Genomic DNA, 24,825 nt, shown 5'->3' on the forward strand with positions numbered 1-24,825 from the left:
GTCTATTTGTTCAAATATATGTATTGAACTTCTTCAAGCGTCTTCGTGTTTCTTTGTTTGATCTTATGTAAGCCTGTCGCTTATCTGAGAGTTAAACAAGCCAGTTGTTTTTCATATTTCCTCTTGTGGTACCCTTACACGGGTATAAACATTATTTACATAAGCCTTTTATTTTCACGACATTACGAGGACGTATGTACTTTTACATTTCAGAAAAAATAAACTGACAAAAAGGATACAAAGGTCTGTGAGACAGTCGATACATTGTTTTGTTAATGCACGAAAACCGTGGATACGTATCTGAAAGGTATTGCGGACGCAGTGTTGGGTAATCCGGCTGTAGTCAGATTCCGGCTGTGAATACGAATTGGTGATGTAATCATCGACTTTACACGCAAGTTTAATATCGTAAAAATGGCGGGTCCACATTGACCTTAATGCTCTGTCTGAAAGATGATTCTTTCCTTGTCTATAAGCAACCTAAATTATTAAATACTGCGTATCACACGTATATTTTTCTGGTTACGGTTAGCAATCTTCTGGTAAACTTTAAGCTCATATGACTTTGTAGAATATAAAAAGATCCGACGACACGTTTAGACGAAAGTACTTTTCTTGAAAAAATGAAAACAAATAAAAGGATAAGCCCTTATCAGGAGAGACAGTCATTAGGGTCAGACTGAATATTATATACACGTGTTCAATCATTTGACAGCTGTGTTATGTTAAAGAATAATAGTGTCTTTCAAGCAACCATGTTATTATATTAGAATGACTTACAATGTCAAAATTGAAATTATCTCTGTCGTCATAACAAAGAACAGATTGTTAAAACCACTCCTTAGTTAGATTGTACCATTCATAAATACAGTGTTGTCTTAGTAAATTGTTAGATGTAACTGAGGTACTGTTAAGTATGGCGATCTTTGTCACTGTCGTCATAAAATGATATCAGGAAGGGATCACACGGGATATTGTTCTTTTTTTCGCACGTTCTCCCAGGCAAAAACAAGGATTGTGGCAGTTCTGTGCAAACAAACAGGCTCCCTATAAAAGGCGAATTTGACAATCCAATTCTCTATTCAAGTAAATTTGAAATCGTTGCTCAGAATTTCAAGGCTAGAATGACCTATTCATACTATGTCACATTTTAGGGCTAAATTCCGCGTTCATGGTTAAGCCAATTTTATGTCTGTAGTTCCCCATTATTTTCACGGCGATATTTTACAGAATAATTGGCGTGCATTCAACTTCCACACCGTCTACACTTTGCCTGGCGAGTTTGGCGTCTCCAATTTTCCATTCACATCACGGGAAATCTGGTGCTTCAAATTCATATCTTCGCGAACTTCCATGGGGGATATCACAACTCATGACACTTCAAATATTTTTATATTTTGTTTATTAAATATGTTAATAAGACAGCATATTCAGTATTTCTAGACCAGTTAAGTCTAACTGATTGCAGTTAGCATCACTGCACATTTTTTATGTAAATCTGGTGAAGTCATAGTTATAGGGACTTGTAATTTGCTGTTTTTTAAGCATTTGCGAGAGCAGTTAGAATTGAAATCCTGACTGAGGTAAATTGACAAGAGGCCGGATTTCACCGGTTACGCATGACCATTTACCAACTTTCACACTGGCATTACACTCTTCACTGTAGTCTTTCATGTTGCCGAATTTACCACTTACATGGTAACGGGTAATAAGACCTTTTCACGATCCCATTAACCTATTGGACTGTTGAATATGTCTCCATGGATGTGCAAAATTAGTAGTTATCATACAGGACAATGCCGTTCAGTTTCAAACAAAATTGCTGAAAACTGATAGGCCAGTAAAAGTCATAAACAGCTCCTTGTAGTTTCTTCCGGAATGGACTTTTTGTGCTCGTTTGAATAGGAAAAAATCGTGTCATTCGAAAATGAGACACTCTTACCCTGACAGAATCTCAGCGCATTGCCTAAAGACACCTCATTCGTGATATTCATTCTGGATGGTTTCTTTGAAAAATGGCAACAAGAAAGCATTTCCATCTTCAAGCCCTTCTTATTCCAAGGAGGAACAGTGGTAATAATCGCCCTTCCTTCTGTCATTAATGAAGGAATGAAAAGGGCAGAGACTACTTGGCAGACTGCGCCTGATTTTGTTACAAGATGACAGAGAGCGTTTTTGCTCATGTAGAATGGAGTAAACGTGACGGTATTCCTTGAGGATGACACGAAGCAGATTCTTAAACGGCTACTTACTACAAAGGAGGGGCTTGCTTTTGTTTTGTCTTTTACATTTTGAGACGAACGGATATAGTGTCAACTGTAAAATAGAAAGTAGCACTTCAAGAGAACTTCTGCCGAAATGCCTCTTAAACTACCTTTGGAATAACTGCCAATCTCCCAGGGTGGCCATTATAAATAGACTCTCGTCTCGGTAATTGCGTATTCATTGGACAGAACAGTGATAGCTACAAAGGTCGCAAATGAGAAATGCAACATCTTTCAAAAGTCACTCCGTTGCTTAAGTTAACAGCGAGTGAATTTCTCCAAGCTGTCCACTTCAGGGAATTACGATTTTGTCCACTCTATCTATAAGCACCATTCCTTATTCCACAGAAGATGCACAAGGTTCAAAGGGATAGAAACCAAATGTTACTAAATAAAATGATCTACAAACCCTTAACCCTAAGACGGTCACTTTTAAGTAAATTCAGGCGGTATTATCCACGTGACTGAGTGGTTAAGTATAGATAACAACATGGCGGTCTTGGACATCCGTAAGGGGACGATCCTGTGATGTGCTACTGAAAAGAGTGAATCTGTAATTGTTTAAATAAATACAATTACATTTATTTATTTATTTATTTGATTTTTGTTTTACGCCGTACTCAAGAATATGTCACTTATACGACGGCGGCCAGCATTATGGTGGGAGGAAACCGGGTAGAGCCCGGGGGAAACCCACGACCACCCGCACGTTGCAGGAGGACCGGAGAGGAAGCCAGAATAAGATGGACTTGAACTCACAGTGAGCGCATTGGTGAGAGACTCCTGGGTCATTACGCTGTGCTAGCGCGCTAACCAACTGAACCACGGAGGACTCAATACAATTATAAGTTAGAAACGTAACCCATTTCTTATCTGAATACCCTAGTTTTTCTTGTACAGGAAGGAGAAAGCCAAGAGATATGCTGGTATAATCGGCCCGATCTAAGCAAAACAGGAAATATAAATGCAGTTATAATTAGCTTCTTTTTTGAATAAATACACAGATCAGATCAACTATTCTTAAAACACATCTCGATGTTTATATATATTTGCAGGAATACGCTGTGGGGATGATCGCAAATGACATGTACAAATTGTTCAGGTAGCAAATGGCTACAGTCTGTTGTTTCGCCCTTAAAATGGGTGTGCTTGGTTATTTTTCTTTTTTCAGCTGCTTCTCAAGCGGGTGATGTGAAATGATTTTGCAGACATGCGGTATACCAGTAGAAGGCCTCTAAGGTGAACTCGGCTGGTGGCACTGGGGACGCAACTGAAGCTGTTGGGTTTGCCAGGTCGACAATGATAGATTTTGCTGTTGACTTTGGTGATAACCAGCTGTACAGAGTCAACAATGGCGTCTCTCAGTGGAAAGCTTTCCTGTTTTTCGGCGCAGTTTGTAATACGAACACTCATGATTGTATCCAGCTTATAAAACACTCAAGTTTTTATTATTTCAATCTTCAGACGAAGATAACAAACGGAATTTACCCACTGAAAGTTTTATGAACATTATTTATTGCTTTTCTTTTCGTTTTGATATCCGTTTAAAGATATACTCATTGACAATACACATTAAGCAGAACTACAGTCAACATGTCCTTTGGTTAAAAAATCTGATCTCATAGTTTCTATCATGATGATTTGCCCATTTATACATCTTTAACGTTATATAGACATACCATAGCGAAACAGTTTAATTACTGAAAGGTAACTGACGATAATGAGATATATAAATTATCAGCATCATTATCATTTATTTGACTTGTTGTGCTAGTGAGAAGAAAGTTACCGACCCCCGTCATCTCAGCAGGTATACTTAGACGCCATATGTAATAACCAAAAATACACGTGCATTGGATAACCGTTTCATCTGTGTTAACGATTGAATAATTTGGACGAGTCGCTGTCGCGTCTATAGAATCTATTTCCTTCCCACGGATGTGCTAATTGGCATTATTAAGGCTAGGCAGAGACGCATGAATCTCGTTAAGCATCATCGTAGGGAGCTATAACATCAGCACAACGTTTTGCCAGGACAAACCGTAAATGGCTCATTGTGGCTAAAAGGATTCCAGTAACTGTGATCGATGTCCGTTTTTTTTGTAACATTTTCCAGCTAAAATGCTTTTCTTCATGAGAAAAGATAAGTGCTCTTGCAGCGAAGTAATTTCTGTGCATCGCCTAACGATTCCTAAGTCGTGATGTATGTCCAGCTGGCTCTGCTGACGAGAGCACTTCATTCATCGAGCCAATTCATTTCTGTTGCACGGTCTTTATGATTCACTCTACGTTGTGTCATTGCCATGACTCGGCAGGTCTTACCTTTTTGTTTTGTTTCCAAGATAACTCCCATGCAAACTATGCTGAGCTAATTACAATATAGTTATTTTTTTAATAGTGAGCTGTCAATTTACCTGTTAGCTGGAGAAAACATTCGCCAAACGGATTATGATTTATGGTAACAGTACATGTGCCCGTGCATAATAGCTTAAGGTCAAGACTCTATTCAAACCAGTGACTATGACTGTTTGTTTGTATCACTCTGAGAATTGATTCACCACTGTGCTTATTTCTGTATCCTTTCTTTCGAAGAAAACTCTCAAGCGACGTCATGGCCCTAGAGGAGCCGCAGAACAACAAAAGAACAGAAAAAGACGTTTGCCAAAACCATTATCATGAATCTATGTATATTTGTCTTACTACTGTTGGATACCCCATCCAAAGCCTTCACTTTGAAGTGATATGATCGCCCAAAACTTGGATTTTTAAACAAATTCTGATTGCGACGTCTTAAGAAAGTTTTAATATTCAGGTTGAAAGAAAAAATATTCATTGAGTATGTAGCTTGTACGAGCCTGGAGATGTCCTGCTGTTATTCGAATTCACAAAGAGGGCGGGCCATTTTGCCTAATTAATATTCAACCGGAAGGGCCTAAAACATATGTGCAGCGTTTGGAAAGTTCCGTACGATACCAATTTTCGATCAGTCGACGTACACATAGATACATGCAGAGTACAGCATCTTAAACAGCATTGAGAAAAGGTTACGAACAATCTTCTCATTTAACTAAGAGTCAGAAACGTGTGACTGTTTAACACCCCCTGCCCACAACAACAACATTTTTTGCACCCACCTATCAAACAGTAGTTGTGCGACAACTTTGTGCTTCGTGAGACCCTTTTCTTTCTTCAGTGTACTCCACCATTCAAACTGACCACCAATTACAACTGTAGACTTACTTGTTAACCTGCTGAGCTCTTTTTTACACCTCTGTTCGGCAAGACCTTTTTTTACGTCTGTTATCAGCCATGTTTGTTTACATGTGAAGTTTACCGACCGCTATGCGCATGTTCCACTGAATTGACAGCGCCTCATTGAAATATTCTGGCAGAGCTTTCAGTTTTCAGTTGTTTTGTTATTGTTGAACATTCATTTAACGTACAATGCCGGGGGTGGGATTAACAGGAAAACTTGTGACTTTTACTTCTTGAGAAAAATACCCGATTCTCATGTCGTTCTGTAATAACACAAAATAATATTTGGGCGACCATGTCTCTTTAAGTTTCCTAAAGTGTATATTGAGTAACACTCTATAGATGGCAAATATGAACAGAGCGTTCATGACTTCTGGCAGTCCGATTCATAGTTTTCATTGTTGCGCCTAATTCGCCATAATCCGGGACACTATCAGCTTTATAAAATCAACATACTGCTTTTTATGAACAGTTGCAATCAAAACACGATTGTAATACCTATATTTGTATCCGGCACGGACCACATTCACGGATTTCGAGTTTAAAATTTAAGTTGGATTTCGGCCGATATTTAAAACGGAGATTTGCAGTCCAGCTGTCAATCAAAATGGACGTTCCAGGTCCAGGTAATCGCAAGGGAAATTCAAAACACAAAATTTACCACAAACCACCAAGGAACTAAAGAAGTATATCAATTACCGATTCATACAAAGATGCTGGAAACACATAGCTATAAGTGTGCATTTTTAAACCATGAAAAAGTTCGACGTGTGCTTAACTCACATTCTGCCTCATTGCTTCTTGATTTCTTGCGGGAACGTTTCCATAACAGAGATAGCAGTCGATACAATAACTATTTTCTAACGTTATTAATGTGGCTTTTTGTAAGTGTTTGTTTTAAAACACATTACGTGCATCTAAAATATTACAGTTCTCAAACTGAGATTTCCTACTCTATGAACCCTATCGCATGTCCTTGGTACCCAAAAAATTGCAAAACCTATACTTACCTTGTTCCAAATTACTGAACGATCTGGAGAGATCTTTCTTCCGATCAATCGGCCTCTAACCATTTTGATATTTTTTAACCTTTGTGATGTTTTTGATTTCCATACTCCCGTTGACTTTAGATCAAAGTGTTACACTACGACGGATGACCTGTAGCGGTGTATCAACTCTTGTATCGAAGTGTGTGCCGTTGGGAGAAGGAATTCTTCATTGACATAAAACACTGAAACTGTATATTAGATGCAATCTTGTGTTTTAACCGGATACTGACCTTGACAGCGAAGTTGGTTTGAGCCTGGAGTGATGCCTCAACGCCCTGAGATCCCGATCATTGGGGAATGACAAGCTGTATTTTACTTCTCAGCTCAGTTTATCAAAGGGTGTGCGGCAGAAAAAGTTCTTGATTGAATGAGAGTAGCTGCAATTAACATTTGAGATGAAATCAGTGGCTATAGGGCAACTAAGTGGAAGAAAAGGTAAACGTCATAGCAAGCTTCTCTGTTCACTTAGGCAGTAACCTTTGCTGACATCTGGCACGTGAACGAATTCCCGATCATGTATTCGTGTAAGTATGTCATATTAAAATTTAAAAAAAAAAGGCAAATACGATTTTAAGACATTTTATAGTTCATAACTGAATTAATACAAGATAGAATACTTCATAGCGAGATTTTCATGAATACAACCTTAAAGATGGATGCCAAAAATCGTTATTGTATTCCTTTTTCCTGAAAGAAAAAATTAAATTTGATCTAAGCGATGTTTGACCTATCATAAACATAGTATACTGTCTATCTTTCCAACATGCTGTAGTGCATATCCTTATGGTAAAGGATTATCGATTACATCCAGTCTTAATCCCGGGCTAAACGCACTGAATCGGTCTCATAAAGATGGGTGTGCCACAAACACCAAATAACAGTCACTCATTTTCATGAAGACAAAGCCCAGCAATCCGTAAGTGTCTATATTTAAATTAGATTATATTTATTTATTTATTTCATTTTATTTATTTATTTCATGTATTGTACCAAAATTAAGGTGTAACTTGGTAACTTGAATTCATAATGCATGAGTTTTACTAATGGAGTCTTCAAAATCTAAACAAAAATGAACATACATAAAGAGTTAACTTTGTGAAAAAGAAGGTATAAGAATTTGACCTGACTTAAAAATCTGACTTAAGAAAATTTTTTAAACCTCTTTACAATGCTTAGTTTTTAGCAGTGGAAGTTGATATTTGGACACATGCCTTAGCATAATGTTGATGAGGTGGACAAAATTTTAATTACTAAAGCCGAATAATGAGATTTAATATCGCATTTCAAATTTTGAGTTAAGTCAGAAATGGCATTGAGGAATCCGCCCCTGTTCTCCAGGAAATAAATTCATATTGGGAAGGCGATTTGTGGTCTAGTAGTTAAAGGCGCACGAGTTGCGGCCTTGGACAAGGAATTTATAAATTGCCGACTCTCATTGCATGTGGCGCATTGATGACAATAAGCGAATGCAGTTCCTAACGTTCGTTAAAGACCACTCGATTATCTTCCACCAATATGTTATGAAAATCTGTACGTCACATGTGCGGAAGTTTCCAAGTTACTTGGCAAAAGTCAGTGGTTTAACCGCCATCATATAAGTGAAATATTTTAGCGTTTGGCGTCAAGCAACAACCACATAAATAAATAAATACGTAATTTACCGACAACCTTTGATTTTCATGATTGAAATGCAAAACCCTTTGAACGTCTAACCTACAGCAGTTGATCACCACTGCGTTTCTCTTATCTAGACAGGCTCCTATCGATTGACATCCACATGTAGACACTTTGTCAGGAGTTCTGGTTTGAGAGAATTTTCTCCGGCAGCACTTCACTCGAAACGTGCAACCAGATACCAATTATCACACCATCGTGTCTGCTCTGGTTCAACTTACATTGTGTGCCGTACTTTTATTAATGAACATCTTTTTGTTGTTGAGGCATGTTATACGAACGTTAGAAGTCATGCTTAGATTACTGTGTTCCATACTTCCCTTTGCCATTAAATTCTCTATGAATGAAGTGGTATATACGAGACTAGCTCCCTAAGCATTGTTTTAATGTCTCTGTATATTAAGCTTTCACGCGAACAATTAGAATAAAACCCTAACTGAGGTGAATTGACTGGAGGCAATATTTCACCAGATATGTTACCATTTACTATCCATCACACTGTCTTCACTGCTTTGTTTTTTCTCGTTGTGCTCTCTTGATTGTATTGTCTCTTTTGAGCCATATGAGGAAGCTTGTTGTAGTGGATGCCTACTCCTGGGCCTCTGCTTATTGGATTGTTGCTGAACGCTCTACTGAATAATTTTCCACTTACACAATGGCGGTACATAATGAATGGAGGAAACCGGAGTATTCTGGGTTAACCACAGGCCTCTGGCACATTACTGACGAACTTTCCTACATGTGACGTACAGATATGAGTCCATATTGACAGAAGAATGTACAACTTTCTTGTTCAAGCCTAGGGTTGAACCCGCACTTCGTATGTCCTAGAAGTTGAAATGAAGGCTTAATAACCACTTTGTCACGGATCCATCACCCTGGGCACTTTTTGGCTTTGTAAGTTTTCTCTCGTGGCCAGGTTGACACTGGTGTACGCATAAAATTTCATGAATCTGGCATAACATAAAACAAAATACCCAAATGTTTCAGTCGTGAGGAAATACATGCATACGTAGCATTGCTTTTGGTGTGACAATAGAGCAACACAGTGATTTGCTTTTGTATCATTTTATGGCAATGTCGTGCCACTTGCATGTTTCTGTCTTAGATCGCCGTAAAATTCATGCATTTAAAAAACTGCTACCAAAATTAGGATATTTTTTGCATTTTGTAAAATTTAGCACAATTCAAATCATTAAGATAATTATACACAGATAACTGCCATCATTGTATATACCAAGCCATGTCAAATTTCTAGAAAAAAAGCCGCTCGTAAATTGACAATGCCACGCAAGGAAGGGAGGCCACTCTGCTGTCATAACGTCATAACTGAAGGTCAATCATATACCTTCAATATGAGATTTGGCGTCCAGCCCTAATCAAATATCAATTAGAATAAGAAGAAAGTCTGATTCACTTAATGTATTTCAATACAGTGGTACCAATATATGTCTTTGGTTAAACGATTGAGGAAGTTGAATAATGCTCCATTCCGAATCACGCTGGGATTCTGGGCTTTGTCCGTAGGTTTCAACAGAAAGGAAGACATTATCCTATCAACATGTCAGTGTGTATATGTATAATTGCCTAAATGTTATTAGATTGCTGTTATGGTTGAACAGCATCACAATAAATCATAGAAGGGCGCCTTAGCACCAAACTGTCCTCATGACCCCCGGACTGGTCGCCTTTGTCCCGGCTATACGTTTGCACAAAACAGCCATTCAAGGTTTCTGACAGGTTGATAGGATCGCCTGACACGCGGCGTCCTGTCTTTTCACCGTCAATGACTATTATCTCTTGTAAATCGAGCCTTAAAACACTCGGCTAATGCAACATGCATGCAGTCGTCGATAACCTATGTCTAACTTGTTTTGCATCCTGGACAATTCAGTAGGTCCTGCATGGTAGGATTCTTTGGAATTCAGAACATTTTTGTGACAGCAGTCGTGTATTGTTTAAGAGAATGTCCCTTAGCTTAAGACAAAAAACCGGCTTTTTGCAATAAGTCTTGGGTGACGTGTAAATAAAGACGTCTCACATTGTGTTTACGCCTTCGGTATAATGTAATCGGAATGCCGTATCGGTGACCTTTAACTAATATAGGATTGTACAAAAAAAATCATCGATGTTTTATTTATTTAATTTTTTTTTTTATTTCTGCAATCCTTTCAAATAAATTAGTGCGTCAAGAGCAGGCCCGAAACAGCAGCGTCAGTGTTATACAGGCATGCAGAAAATCATACGTTCAGAACTACATTGGAGCCGCCATCAAGTTCTAGGCTGTTATCATCAGCAAAGCCGGGGCCATTTTCATACCTTCCCTGGCAGGTTGTCTATATTAACCATCTGTAATAGGGACCAGGTTTATTTTCGAAGTCTCTTCTATATACAGCCTTTGTAGCAGCCCCCCGTAGAGGACTCCCCCGTTCAGTAATGATTAATGTTTTCCACTAGCTCAGCGCTCGCCCGGACCCGAATCAATAAGTCATCAATCCATAGAATACATTGCTTATGGTTCTGTTTTGCCGTTCAAGCTGACTGTTACTTACTAAATCCAATCATCTGATGGTGGATGTCACTGATGTTGATGTGCCAATAAAAAAAAGCACTGATCACCCATACCTCCGCCAAACTGACTTTCCCACCCTACGGTTTCTACCTCTCCAATCTCAAGTCATTCACCTGCTGGTTAAAAGGGCATTCACACAGGACAATGCTGCAGCGGAATCGATAGCGAAACAGGAAGCGCACGACAGCGAGGAAAATAAGAGAGGTGTTTAAATCGGGTAGAACAGTGTATTGGAGGAGGAAGCCATGGGCTGTAGTTGACTGCAGAGAGTTGAAAAGGAGCGAGGAACCATGTTGCTGTCAATTAGAGCATTGATCTTTCATCAGACTGTTGGTATCAAAGCATCCCAAATCTAGGTTGTTCAGTTAAACTGTATACAGTACTTAGATCTTTGAGCGTTTTGATAATAAATGAGGTCAAGTGGTCTATCTTATGCTTTTAACAACCACTGAGATTTGGTAATTCCTGTTTTGGCTACCAAGAGCAGTCGAATCCTAATGAATTTGGCCTTTGGCACGCTTTCGATTATTTAGCAGTAAGTTATAGTTCTGCTAACGAGCATGACCTTTAGAAAACCTCTGTTTTGCTCCGGTCTTTCTCGTGGGCTTTTCTCTTCCACACATTTTAAGTCTACATAGGCATACTACTTCTTCTCCCGGTTTGGATTACTTCAACGAAGTAAACATTACAGGTGAAATCGAAAGACAATGTATGATACCATTTTTCTTCGTCGAAGTCTTGAATGTAAGAGTGTCTGGTTTTGGGCGACTTGGGCTACGGCTTAATGGCAGCATTTCACGGAGCAATATTTCACTATTAGCATTTCGGAAGAAGGTTCTGTCTTGAGGGGAAGCCATAGCTGTGAAGCGGAGTTTGACTCCAGTCAGTATTGTTAGTGATGGACTTCTGGGGTAACATAACTTCATGAATTTTTTAGTAATCTTAATGGCAGTAGCATATGGATTTATCATCAAGGATGGACATGCTCGTGCTGTGATAACGGGGCATGAATCATCATCTCCCAAAACTAGACACTAAGATCATGATGCCCTATATGTAAAAACATTATAGTATTTATTTGCTTTTTGGAGATTTGTGAACGTGTTTCACATTGGCATTCTATTGTTTTATTGTATAACACTTGACACTTAGAAAACACTTTGAAGTCACTAGCGAAACTGGTGTGTTTTTGCACGTCTTGAATGTTTCTTCCTTGGGCCAACATTTCTCAAACATGTAACATCTTTACAAACAGTTTGGTAACATGTCCATAAAAGAAAGTTTTATAAAATTTTTGTCCAATTTTTACTTCTATATTTAGAAATTTCAGAATTTTTCGTCCTGTTTGTTGGTCAATATTAAGTGATAATATGTAATTTGCCAATCTTTCTTGAAGCGTCGGATATAGATTTACTGCATGCTCACAAAGCAACCTTTGTACGCATAGGAACGGCACGCTACATCGCTCCCCCGGAGTTCCTCCTCCTCTTTGCTCACCACGGTGTCTTGGACCTTCCGACAGGATGTTGCTTTGCCAGAGCTTTCATCAAGGAACCAGATCTGAGACGGCTTTAGATCCGCCATTTTCAACGTCTTCGTGTTACGATGCAAAAAATGGGGACAATTAGTTGCTCAAGGTCGTTTGTTTGACATTCTAGCCGTGAGTCAAGGATAATTACCCGTGAGGGGTGATCATCAGAAACAGATTGGACTAATGTTATTCCCAAGCTTTGCCCATAAAAAGTCATCTCGAGTTACCATTTGTTTTTGAGCATTTCTCATTTTGAATCCTTCATTAAAATGCATTTAGACTATAGGTGGAACCAATTACTTAATGCAATGAAAGAAATACAAAGGATTTAAAATAAACCAGGCCTAATAAATTTTGCAGTGCTTGGTAATAATGTTTAAAATGGAACTAGTCTGAGTGCTTTCGTTAAAAATTTCAAATGATCTAACAACAATTAATGTATTCTAAATCTCAGTATTTGAATGGTCTGGTACTTCAGTATAGTTAGACAGAAACGTCGAATGTGGTAAATGAAATATGCACGGTCAGATCACAGGGGAAATTCCTATTGTCGTTATTTTGCTTACTGCTATATAGTCATTACTGGCATGCGTAATTAACTTTTGTCGATAGCAGACAAAGACATTTTACTCAGTTCAGAGGGATAGGAAATAGAAGTCTGTAAAGTGCTGTGTTCAAAGGCACGGATAACTATAAAGTGCAGACTACTTAGGTATTTAGCCAGACACGCGTCTTATTTCATCAAGCAGATTTAATTAAGTGTCGAGCCCTGGATCCAAACATGTCCCAGTATGGCGCCAATTTGGAAGGGTCAGGGCAAACTGAACTTTACTCGGACCTTCATAGTCAAACTTCACAGGAGTTACCTGGTGAATTGATCGCGTGCAATGCAATTGGTTGTAGAAATGGGTGTTTAACCACAGACCGGCCTTACGGTGACAACATTCCTGTTACTGAATCAAATTAGCGTACTGTGTGATCGTCATGTGGGACTGACACTTCTCTTCGACAATTTCAATCTTCTTCGTAAAGCAATGCTGTTAAAACTTCGAAGTTAAGGCTTCACCAGATGCCTCCGTTCAAAGTTTTTAAAATTTTGCCAAATAGTCCAGCAACTTAAGATATCTGGTTGTATTCGATGTAAGTATGTATCTAATTCCTTACAATCCTGGGTTACGAGCAGTTTCAAATGAGAAGCTTAGAACTCGGATACTTTTATACCTTTTCTCTCTTTATAGCAGGGTATTGTGTGTACTGCATATATGAAGTTTTCACTGTATAACGATGAAGTGTTTTGGACTAGGTACTGAATTTGACGTATCGAATATTACAGGTGTTTCCGATATCATTGGAAACCGATGACTGCTTATACAAGGCAACTATCTTACATTAAATTATGTACAGTTTTAAGAGACTGTAATGTTAATTTTATTAATGAAACTGGTTTACGCGAATTTGGATATTGTTGGCAGAGGACAGTAGTTTTCATTTCTAGTGTTTACTACACTTATTTACTTATTCAGCTTAGAAAACATGCTTCTTATCTATGGCAACCATACATGTATATCATTGGAGCTTTTTTTCCCCACAGTTTACTGAACTAGTTCTCTGCTGAACACATTGCGATTCAGTATTCGTTCCTCAACGGCTAGCTCAACGAAACTCCGACAAATTTTGTAACATGGCAGGAAATGTTGGCACAAGTCAATGGAAACTGCATATTTTCATTGGACGTCATTACTGAGCATGTGCGAGATTTGAACTCTCGATTTATACGTAAAGCTTGATTTACATGTCTGTCATGACAGTGTTGTTTAAAGCAAAAATTAGACTCACTTGTTCACACGGTTACTTAACTATAACACCGGAGCGTCAGTTATGTCAGAGACGACAGCTACGCTGCAGAGGAAAGTTCTGTCGAGCTCTGTGAAGACAATTTCTGATGTAATCATAGTTATTCGTCCAGCGTAGTCCATTAGAATGGCATCTAATTCCACATCATAAGATGCATATCACATCGCATATTGGGACTGGGTTTTGATCGAAAACTAGTGACAGATCGCTGCTGTAGCCTATAGCGGCTCTAATTTGTATTCCTTATGCGACTAAATGGAATGTAATCATGGGCCGGCAGAGAAATGGCAGTGGGAATTGTCTCGGAGTAAAAACCAAATTCTTCAATTTTCTGTTCTTTGCATACAATGTTATTGCTCTAATCAGGCTAATCTTATCATGTTATGCCAGTAGCATATCTATATAACTGGCCAACGTCCAGAGTTGAAGTAAAGGCAAGGTTTTACACTACAGGTTAAATAGTTCAAACTATTCTTGCGTCCTGAACTTTATAGGGTAAGCACAATACACTATTCCGAGAAACAACATCCCGACCAGTGGAAACTGAACACACTGTGTTATACCAACAGATGCTCAATCCATGTAACCATTTAACCGGAAAATATAACAATCAAACTCGCGATGAGCAACGGTCGTTTACTTATACTGCCTCATTGATCTTCTCATCTCATTCAAAAACTTTTACGTTCTTTGGTTAATGTAACGCATCAATTAATGGATATGAAAATAAGGAAAGAAACAATCCGGTAAAATAACACTTCCAGAATATATTCTAACATCACAACATACAAAGAGGTGAACAATGCATGGAATGCAATTAAAGAACATTAATTCGCACAGTACTCAGCTGAGAAAATCACAACCGTGGAATAAGGAAAATAATGCAGTTTCAGTGACGCTCAGTTTAAACAGTATTAGCAAAATGCCGTAGATAATCCATACAAAATTGAGCAGTTTCATATATAACATTGTAATTTTCCAATTAATAACAAAGCAGGTGTACAACAGGCAACGGATGGGGAGGATTTTGTGTGCAGATTAAAGGCTTAGGTATGGGTAAGGCACGGGATAAGAAACATGACACACGGAAACAATGAGGTCACGGAGAGAAAAAAAACAGGATCGCAGACAGGTTGTTAAAGCAGTAGAAGTGGAGCAGAAGTCTGAGAAGGCATTTGCGCAATATGGAAGGCATTGACCTAATGTGGAAGGCATTGGCCTAGTATGTCCAACGTTCAAACTCAGTGTCCATGTTAGATCACCTAAGGCTTGAGTAAATGGAGGTTTTCAAGATAATTTCTGAATCTCCGGATGCTATTTACTGGATAGCTCGAGGTAGATAACGGAAAGAGTTAGGTATAGCGGAAAATATTAGATTTACACATGACATAATGTATATTCATCAAAATGAATAGGAAATTAGACTATTCGAGGGAAAATACACGGGGTTAAGAAGAGACAATTTCGCAAAGCAGATCCGGTAACAACACGTGTGTTAAATAAACAAGCTATCGTGGAAGTAAGCTATATTCTAGATTCCTTCTATTTTAAATAATATTTCCTTATTCCTACATGCTTAAGTTTTACCCCTGAATAATGGCAACGAATTCATAAGGCAAAAGACGTGTTTGGTTTTAAATTAAAAATGAATCAAGGATTGGAGGTCCGTATGACCCACTTCAGTATACCATTAATAATATCGTGCGTTTAATAAAACTGTTTGGTTCTAATAGTGTTTTATACATTTCTGGGAGGCATCTATTCATTAATTACACTTACAGGCAAAAGAAGAGGTTAGTTTGTCAGCTTATCATATTTCAGCCTAACAGTGGGATTGAAGTAATTAGCTGCAAATAGGGCTGCAAAAACATTTCCTTGAATTAAGATGTTGTGTAAAACAAGGCGCTAAACGCTCTGTAAGGGCTTTTTGTGTCAGAGAAGCTGGGTTTTCAATGAAAGAATAGTTTATCTCAACTTAGAAAACGTGTAATAACAGGCTCGAAAGAAAACAGACATAAGAAGTCATAAAGCGCTTAAAGCACTTCATATTATCTATTTACACTAATGTATTTCAAAAGGGGGTGGAAGGGGCAAGGTGGCTATTTACAACAGCTCCTCTCTGGGAAAGCTTTAAACAAAAAAGGGCAAGAGGGGGAACTATTGCTGTTGATCATCTAAATCGTGTTGTTTCAAAAAATACTTCACTATTGCTCGGTGTGAAAATATATGCACGGATTGTTTGGGCTAAAGTTTTTTTTAAATAACCAGTGTTTGGAATTTAACCAGTGTTTGAAAAATACATATTCTTGCATACCACAGCAGTACTGCACGAACCATTTAATTTAATGAAGCATAGAACCTTTCGTCCCAGTCTTATAACAACACAAACGTAGCTGATGAATGCAATGTTAATATAGGCTTATGGATAGAAGGAAAATGATCCAAGTAATGGTAGGTCCCGTTATATTTGAAGGGTTGCAGGCCAGATTGGGGTAAGATGGTTTCGTTAAACAGGCTGTAGGTGAAAGATTACATGATAGTTCCTGGAATGGTACAGGCATTCTAGCGTGTTATCCAGAACATGCCTTGATAAACTGGTTAGTTCAGCGCGGCCTATGTGATGGTGGGAAAAGGGCAACAAATCGGCCCCAGAGTAAGTGTTGATGTCCTCACAGCTAATGGCATACTGTTTTGGTTGACGGTCTTTCGGGTTGGATCAATGAGAGATGAGACGTGATCCCATGGCTGTGACGACGCGAGGCATTTAGGCGAGCCCAACAAGGCGCCTGGACCAGTTCCACGCCTTGACGCCATGGGTTTGCTCAACATCACTTGGTATCGAAGCAAGCTGTGTATTTATAACAGATGCAGAGCGCAAAAAGTACAACACTCCCCAAACAAACCAGGGCATAGCAGCCGATGATCTGACACACGGCAAACAGGTACACAGTTTTATCACACCAGTTGTTAGGTTCGTGGAGGAGTTGCTCATAGTTCGGTTCCCAGACCTCGAACACCCAGTAGGTCCCAAATCCCAACCAAACGACATGGAACAGAGCTAGCACAATGTCTGTGAGCCGTGAGCTCCTGTCGGCGTCCTCAGCATCATAGAACACATCCATGGAGTCATACCTTCGGTACTGAATCTGCTTCCATATGACCACCAGCAGAAACAAAATGCCAAAACAGCCACCAACCAACAGATAGATGGGGATTTTCGGCTGTTTGGGACAGTCACTGAGGTACTTAACACCTGAAAACAGACAAAGAGACCATTTATTTTGAGCAAGATGTCTTACACAAATTAGTATGGTGCGTATTCATATATCTACAGCATTTATTTCTGGTTGCCATTAACCAAATTTGCGTAGTTCAACGTACCCCTAATATGGTATACATATCTGTATGTAACGTTTGAGGAGAGGCCGTCAGTAGCTCGTCAAAAGTGGATGTTTGATCCGGGCAGATCAGTTTCTTCCACTCAAAACGTTTGGTGTTAATTAATAATAAATAAATTAATTGACCAGTATGAGATTAAGTTCAATTTAATAACCCATATGGCTTCTTTTAATGGACCGAGTTATAATAACAGTGACGACAACTGTAGGCATATAACAGTGAAGTGGAGAACTGGTAAGTGACGTACCGACTGAAATCATGCCCACAGGAAGGACCATCAACATGCCGAGGAATACTGTGGCTAGCACTGTAAAGTAAAAACAAAGTCATAGGTACATATTCTCAATTATTGACAAGAGAAGGGATGTCCACGAAACTTGTCAGTTCTAACTTATATTGGAGGGATCATTTAATGGTCCAAAAGGACAATAAAGCCGGATATACCGGGCATCTGTGTATTCAGTGATGACCAGTGGGAACAACTTGCTAATTGTGTGGGGTACTCTGTTAATACGCTTACACCAGACATATATTATGCATCACGTTCCAAATGCAACCGCAGTTAATTCAATCAGTTATCTGAGCACCAAGGAGACGGATTTCACCTTAATTCAATTTGACATTTGATACATCCTCAAAATTCACGCCTCATTCCTCTTCCCATGCACGCTACAAAGCGATGGCTTACAAACACTGAAAAATGGAGGGTATGAGACTCACTAATCACTGCCAACCATGCCGTGACGGAAAGGATAGTTGCACATGTCATATCAATGTATTATACAAGGGTTCTTTCGCTGGAAATTTAACATCTGGTATAGAACGTTCGTCACCATTTCTCCGGTCGCCACGACAACTATTGATTCGCGTTACTTTTCACGATTTCACACCAGCTGCCGTCCCCCCGGTGCTCTACACCCTCGGGGTGATCTCTGATAAAAAAGAACTAGACAATCCGGGACAGAAACAGTCATGCCACTGAAGATGTCCTTGGTGGTCATTAATTATACTGTCCTACATAGGATGGGCGTAGACAGAGAACAAAAACTATCGTCAGCCAAAATCGGACAGTGTTCTTGAATAATGACGAATGTCGGCTGTTTATAGCAATTGTTTCAGCACAAAGCTGGTGATAATGTGATTTAATGCAAATCAGTCACAGCTCTGCGATGCTTGAAAACTGGTCACAGCTAAGCACTGAGTTACGACCACTAGTCACAATAACTGCTCATTAGTCACAGTAATGCTTAAATTCTTACGCAGTTTTTTGTCATAGCGTGAGTAAATACAAAGTAAAATATTGTAAACAAACGAATAAATTCATTTAAAAAGTCTGGTGTTTGACCTTTCCCGAGATACCAGTATCTTACCAGTATTGATTACATAAATGTATTCTATCAGCAAACAAAATCAAGCTGTTAAATAGCCTGTTTTGTGTGAGTATTGGGAGTGGGGTGGACCTCAGTAAGTTAAGGTGTTTTACGGCGACATGCAGGTTCTATCCGTCAATGTGCAGATTCCCGGGCCCTCATAGTCCGTGGGACCTTGGTTACAACATTCGCTCGACGAAGAATCATATTACCGTTTCGACAGTCTTACGTTCGTTACAAAAACACTTGGCTTTGGTCATCAGTAACGTGCCAAAGGTCGATTACTTACCACCGGGCACTTAGGTTTCATCAACCCATAAAACTTGTATAGTTAAAAATTTCAAAAGTGTGACGATAACCACCAATGAATTAATCAATCTTGTGACCATAACGTCTTGATTTAAGGAGTGTCTGGACTCTGGTTAATAAGATATGTCCTCGCATTTTTTAAAAATCTCTATTTAGCAACTTTTAATCAATTTTAATTTTGCTTCCTTGTTATCCCATAGAGACTGCTACGCCTTTAGTATTCTCTAATGTGATGACTTTGAAAACGTAAGGACCAATGGTAATCGTGTTGGCAAGCTGTAAAGTGGTGGACTGAAGTCGTTTTATAGCCTGCCATCAGTACTTCCGTCCCTTATTCGGCCTCTATCACCACCCACCTGCACACAAATACTGTGTAAACCCGTCGTTAATGTAAGGCACATGTGCCTCGATCACACTTACGTGTATTGCATAGAATCCCGACCGCCCTACAAAGGAAGTCAAGAGAATGATCCGCCTCTTTGTTGGCTTCCTGGATCTGAAGATAAATGGCGCCATATTGTGCTTCATCCCGGTCCGTCTTTTCGCTGTACTGAAATTTGCTTCTCGTAAGGCTTCTGTCTTCATCTGCCTGCGGAAAATACGGCGGATCAAATGTTAAACACACAAACAAAGAAAAGCTAGTCAGCAATGAAAGTAGATCAAAATGGTATTGTCCAGCCTGAGTACAAAAAACCTGTGCAACTTGCTATACAAGTGGAGAAGTTTGTTGTTGTTATCAGCAATAGATGCTTTTGGTAAATGACAACTAAAATCTTGGGCATACACATTTAAAAGACGTGTTCCGTAAAAAAACTCTACTTTGCAAGCAGCGCGACGTAACTTTTTTTTAAGTCAACAGTTGTAAAGGAGGAAAGTTTGAATGATGGATTGATTGACCGATTTAACAAGAGTTTTCATGTATATGACGGCCGCAACCGAAACAGCGAGAGCCGAACGATCTCATTGGTCAAGGACCATCACAGCGAGCCAGCGCTTTAGTCATCAGCGAGGCACCGAAAATGAGGAAAAAGGAACACAGAGTTGTATTCATGCGGTCCATCCAAACCGGAATACGAAATCTTTGAATCAAATTACAAGTATTCTGTTTAAATTTCAAGGAAAGTTAAGGCAATCTGGTGCCACAATTGGGCTATCGTGACACAACAAAGACCTGGCAGAAGAGTGATGACAAATAAACTACATGAGTGAGAAAATGGATTCAAAAACCAGGTCGCTACGACAACCTAAATCTTGGATTTCTTAAGGTTGCGCAGTTTTTGTCTGTCTGTTGCGTGCCCAAGCCTCATTGGGTGTATGATCGTGTGACACGAAGGCTTGGGTTTCTGGGAAGCGATCCGAACATCAGCTTGATGGTGTCACCGCAATCTGGGATCTCTCTCTGGAATGCTGGAGCAGTCCCCAGCCTAACACCGTTACATTGATAACGAAACCTCCACCCTTATCTAACTGAATGTACAACACCTAATAGAAATGGATACCGCCTGCGATGATCATGATGGATTAAGGCGCACAGCCCATACCGTTAGCCAAGCTTGTGAGCAATATTCAGCATTTGCTCATGTCATTTGGGATGTTTACCGAGACAGATGTTCGTATATCGGTAGGCCTGTGAACATTTTTCTAAATAGATTTTTCCGTTATGGAGAGGTAAATCATGCCAGTGGAAACATAGTTGTTATTTAATGACGTAACCTGTTCGTGCCGCTCCATGTCACGGCAGTATTTAGCTTTGTTCTCAGTTGGGTTTAGCTAGGAGCTCAACAGCCAAGTTAACGTGAAACTGGCCTTCGGCACTGTAATTCATGTTCACTCAGTCGAGCACGGGAAATAGTGTTAGTGGTGGTGTTGGGGTGGGGGAGTCTAAACTGGAATCTCTCCGGTCCATGGCCGGTCTTGTTGTGTACTCTAGGGGATTATAGCAAATCATTTCCCAAACACGCTGGTTCAGCGGTAAGGCCATAAATCAATCACTAATCGCAATGGTCAGAAACCACTGACCCCATACAAAAGCACTATTATAGCTCATTGCAGTTGGACTGGTGAGCTACTTGTCATCGGTCCAATTGATTCTGACACCAAGAGGGTTTCAGAGGGAATCCTCACTATGCTCATCTTCAGATGGACGCAGAAAGTAATGACCAGCAATCCGAGCTGTAATGCGCTGTACAAGTGTCTGAACAGCCGGGCAGTTGAGAAGACCCGGGAACTAGGGCCATTGTGTGATGTACATGGCTTGAACAGAGGCGACCTCATATTGGACGTGTTCAACTGTTCAAATATTTGAAAGCCGTGCATAACTGAAGGCGTTTTGGAGTCGTAGACGCTAAGTCAGTTTGACAGCAAAGTTTGGATGGCAATCAGCTGTCTGGTTAAAATAAAATTACCAGCATAAGGAATAGATGCCCGAGGAATCGCGAGGAAATATGTTCTGTTCTGATCACATTGACGTGTATCGATTATACTCAGAACGAAAGTGTAAGGCCGCAGGAGAACACTGTCAACCCTGGGTGTTCAGCCACAGCATTAACCCGGTGCTTCTTGAGCAGGAATCGTTCTAGTGAAAACTCACGTGTTTCTTGCATCACTAGTGACGTCTAAAGCGTACATCTTGGACTTAAACCTTATCTCTTACAGCAAAACAAATATTATGGCAGTATAAATGTACACCACTTTACTGTACACATCGTGTCTACATCGTTCATGACGTCTGGACTTAATGTTCGGCCTCTGCTGTACACTACAGACTATAGGCCGTCAGGTGGTAAACAAGGTATATTCAGCTGTGCCGACAGTGTTGGACAGGCGCTTGATGGAATTAGAATCTAATAGTTACAATATAGGATAGCAGTACTGAACAGGACAAAAATGACGCACCGGAAATAAACGAGCTGCGACTCGTGAACGTCTAAAAGAGATCACCACAATGAAGGACAAGAACCTTAGCTCCAACAACAACAACAACGTCTTCTTCCCAAAGAGATATTCGTGGCAGCTAAAACGAATGACATTGGGTGTTAAGCGAAAGCTTGTAAGACAGTGTGGTATGGATTTATGGATTTATGTTGCTAATTAAGTGGGCTACTTCGGCATGGGCTAAAACTTATATTCGTTGTTTTGTCATTGTTTCCGAAAACACCTGAGTTATATGGAACACCTCTTACAGCCATGGTTTTACAAAATCGCGTAAAGAAGGAAAATACCCTTGTGACATAATGTTTTTTTACTCCGAGAAATTCCCAAGAAATAGCTTCACAAGTTTATTACGTTAGCTAGATGTAAAGAGATGAGAGAATACCATCTATCTAGAAAAAAATATATTCCAAGAAATCATTGCCTTGGGGAAAGACGTCTTTATTCAATTTTACAACATGTTAGAGGCTATTTTCTCAAAATTTCATACTAACATTTTCCACAGTAAATCTCGTCAACCTATGGTGTTGCGATATAGATAACGGGAATGTACAGATTTTTCATAACAACAGCCATACATTGGTCGACTGAGATCTGTCTACACTCCACTAATAACATGTGGATAAATCAGCCCGTTGTCAAAATCTACATCACACGAATAGCACTAGGGTAAATTAGCCCACGGGCAACAAGTGAGTATAAATCAGCACACTGATACCACGTGAGTATAAATCAGGCCAAGGATAACATGTGAGCCAATCAAAAAACAGAAAACACGTCGATAAAGCGCCACATGGATAACCCGTGGGTAAATCTTCCCACTGATAACAGGCAGGTAAATGCACACATAGATAACAGCCTAAATCGGCCTATACGAATAACATATGGGTGTAAATCAGCCCACGGATCTAAATCTAAATCGGTTTACAGATAACACGTGAGTATAAATCAGTCCATGCGTAACGCGTGTTTAAAAATCAGCCCACGCGATAACAAATGAGCTTAAATCACCCCAAGGATAAAACTTCGGTATAAATCAGCTCACAGATAGCACGTGAGTAAATAGGTTTATTTACTTTATTTGAGAACTCAAGAATATTTCACTTAGACGACGGCCGCCAGCATCATGGTATTGCGTCGTGATGGCGTGCTACCCCGCCCCCCTCCTTCTGCCACGGAGGCCCCTAAATAAGCTTACGGATAACATGTGAGTAAAAATGAGTCCACGGATAGCACGTGGATGTAAATCAACCCATTTTCAGCAAAGACACAATTATCGTGAGTAATTTCCGAAAAACTCAGACTTGCAGACTTTTATAACAACCGATTGTTCGCGCGTGTGCGTGAAAAAGCGTGTGCATTGAACACGATATCTTCAATCTCAAAGCCATAGGCTTCACGAGTCATATCCTCTTCACATTTTCACATAGTTATTTTCGCAGCACAATGTTTGCAAAAGTTTCCGATCACCTACCATCCTATTGCCCTTTAAATTGCGATAATGTTACGTTACCTGGAGAGACAAAACTCCAGCGCTTAGACACTCTCCTCCACAGCATGGATTCGCCCACTCAAGGCACAAGACACAGATTTGCTCTGAACGACAGGGTTATGACAGTGTAGTGGACAACAGTTTAACACCAACACCCCCTACCAACCCACTTCAAGGCGGACAAAGCGGTTAAGCCCAGACGGATCTTACCTCTTGTGCAGTAGACCCATTACACGACATAAACACACGGGCCATTTTCAGAAGTTTAAACCGTTACTTCACCTTACTCTTTCAAAGAGTGATAAGGAGTTTGTGGGTACACGTGGCTCAGCATGTCTCAGCCAAACAGCTGGCATGCAAACTGGTCAATACACGAGCCGAGTTTTAAGGGCGTATATTGACGAACGACGACATTTGAATTGACTTAAAAATTGACGGCTGTCGCCCCACGCGAAGACCACAGATGTTCACTCTGATTGAATAGCGTCTAGACGTACAATGTAATATTGGGTATCTTCAAATAGAAGGTCATTGTTTTTACAGACCGTCATTAAGCGATTACTACATACATAAACAAAATGGAAAATTACTCATGCACTTTTCCACATGTGACCTACAGATATGTACCTGTATCATATGTTGGTGGAAGACGTGGTTGTGATCAAGGCCTAACAAACATTGAGAACGCGAGGGTCCCCAAATATCTGCCCACGGCCATGACCCACTCCCCTCTTATGCCACAGCCTGCTACTCGGCGTAACAACTGTGTAGTTATTAATTCAGCTCAAAATCGATTCCTCTTTCGCCGTCTGGAGTCAGACTTAAGTGAAACTTTATTCACCGTTTTTAATGAGGGATAATATAGATAAATTGAACGCAGAAACCCAGACTATCATCACACCTCGTTCATTAATTTACAGTTTGATTTATCTATATAATTTATTGGCGCACACAAGAGTACAACATTACTTTGATGTCCAACATCAGGCTTAATACAAACTTACAGTAAATAGATTCAACTTTGATACAACAATTTTATGTGACCCGAAACAAGACTTCATTTATTCATTCATTCATCCAGGGCTTTTTCGGTCTCTGCTGGGCTTCCATCCACAATAAGGCTGG

The 24,825-nt window shown here is 39.7% G+C and overlaps 1 protein-coding gene across 1 annotated transcript; it reads right to left on the reverse strand.

The window, feature by feature from the left end:
- Window positions 1-16,819: 16,819 nt before the first annotated feature.
- LOC135474038 (transmembrane protein 272-like) lies at window positions 16,820-24,015 on the reverse strand. The gene is made up of 4 exons (XM_064754024.1): window positions 23,911-24,015; window positions 19,698-19,866; window positions 17,846-17,905; window positions 16,820-17,452 (listed from the first exon to the last, which is right to left on the reverse strand). Exons 1-4 carry the CDS (start codon window positions 23,953-23,955, stop codon window positions 17,028-17,030), a joined length of 699 nt encoding a protein of 232 aa, XP_064610094.1. The 5' UTR covers window positions 23,956-24,015; the 3' UTR covers window positions 16,820-17,027.
- Window positions 24,016-24,825: the final 810 nt, after the last annotated feature.

Source organism: Liolophura sinensis, chromosome 8, assembly GCF_032854445.1.
Source record: "Liolophura sinensis isolate JHLJ2023 chromosome 8, CUHK_Ljap_v2, whole genome shotgun sequence".
Lineage (NCBI taxonomy): Eukaryota > Metazoa > Mollusca > Polyplacophora > Chitonida > Chitonidae > Liolophura > Liolophura sinensis.

Coding starts and splice junctions, on each gene's coding strand:
- LOC135474038 (XM_064754024.1), bottom strand. CDS start 23,955: ATGGCCCGTGTGTTTATGTCGTGTAATGGGTCTACTGCACAAGAG. Junction 19,867..23,910: donor ATGGGTCTACTGCACAAGAG/GTAAGATCCGTC, acceptor TATTTTCCGCAG/GCAGATGAAGACAGAAGCCT. Junction 17,906..19,697: donor CGGGATTCTATGCAATACAC/GTAAGTGTGATC, acceptor TTTACTTTACAG/TGCTAGCCACAGTATTCCTC.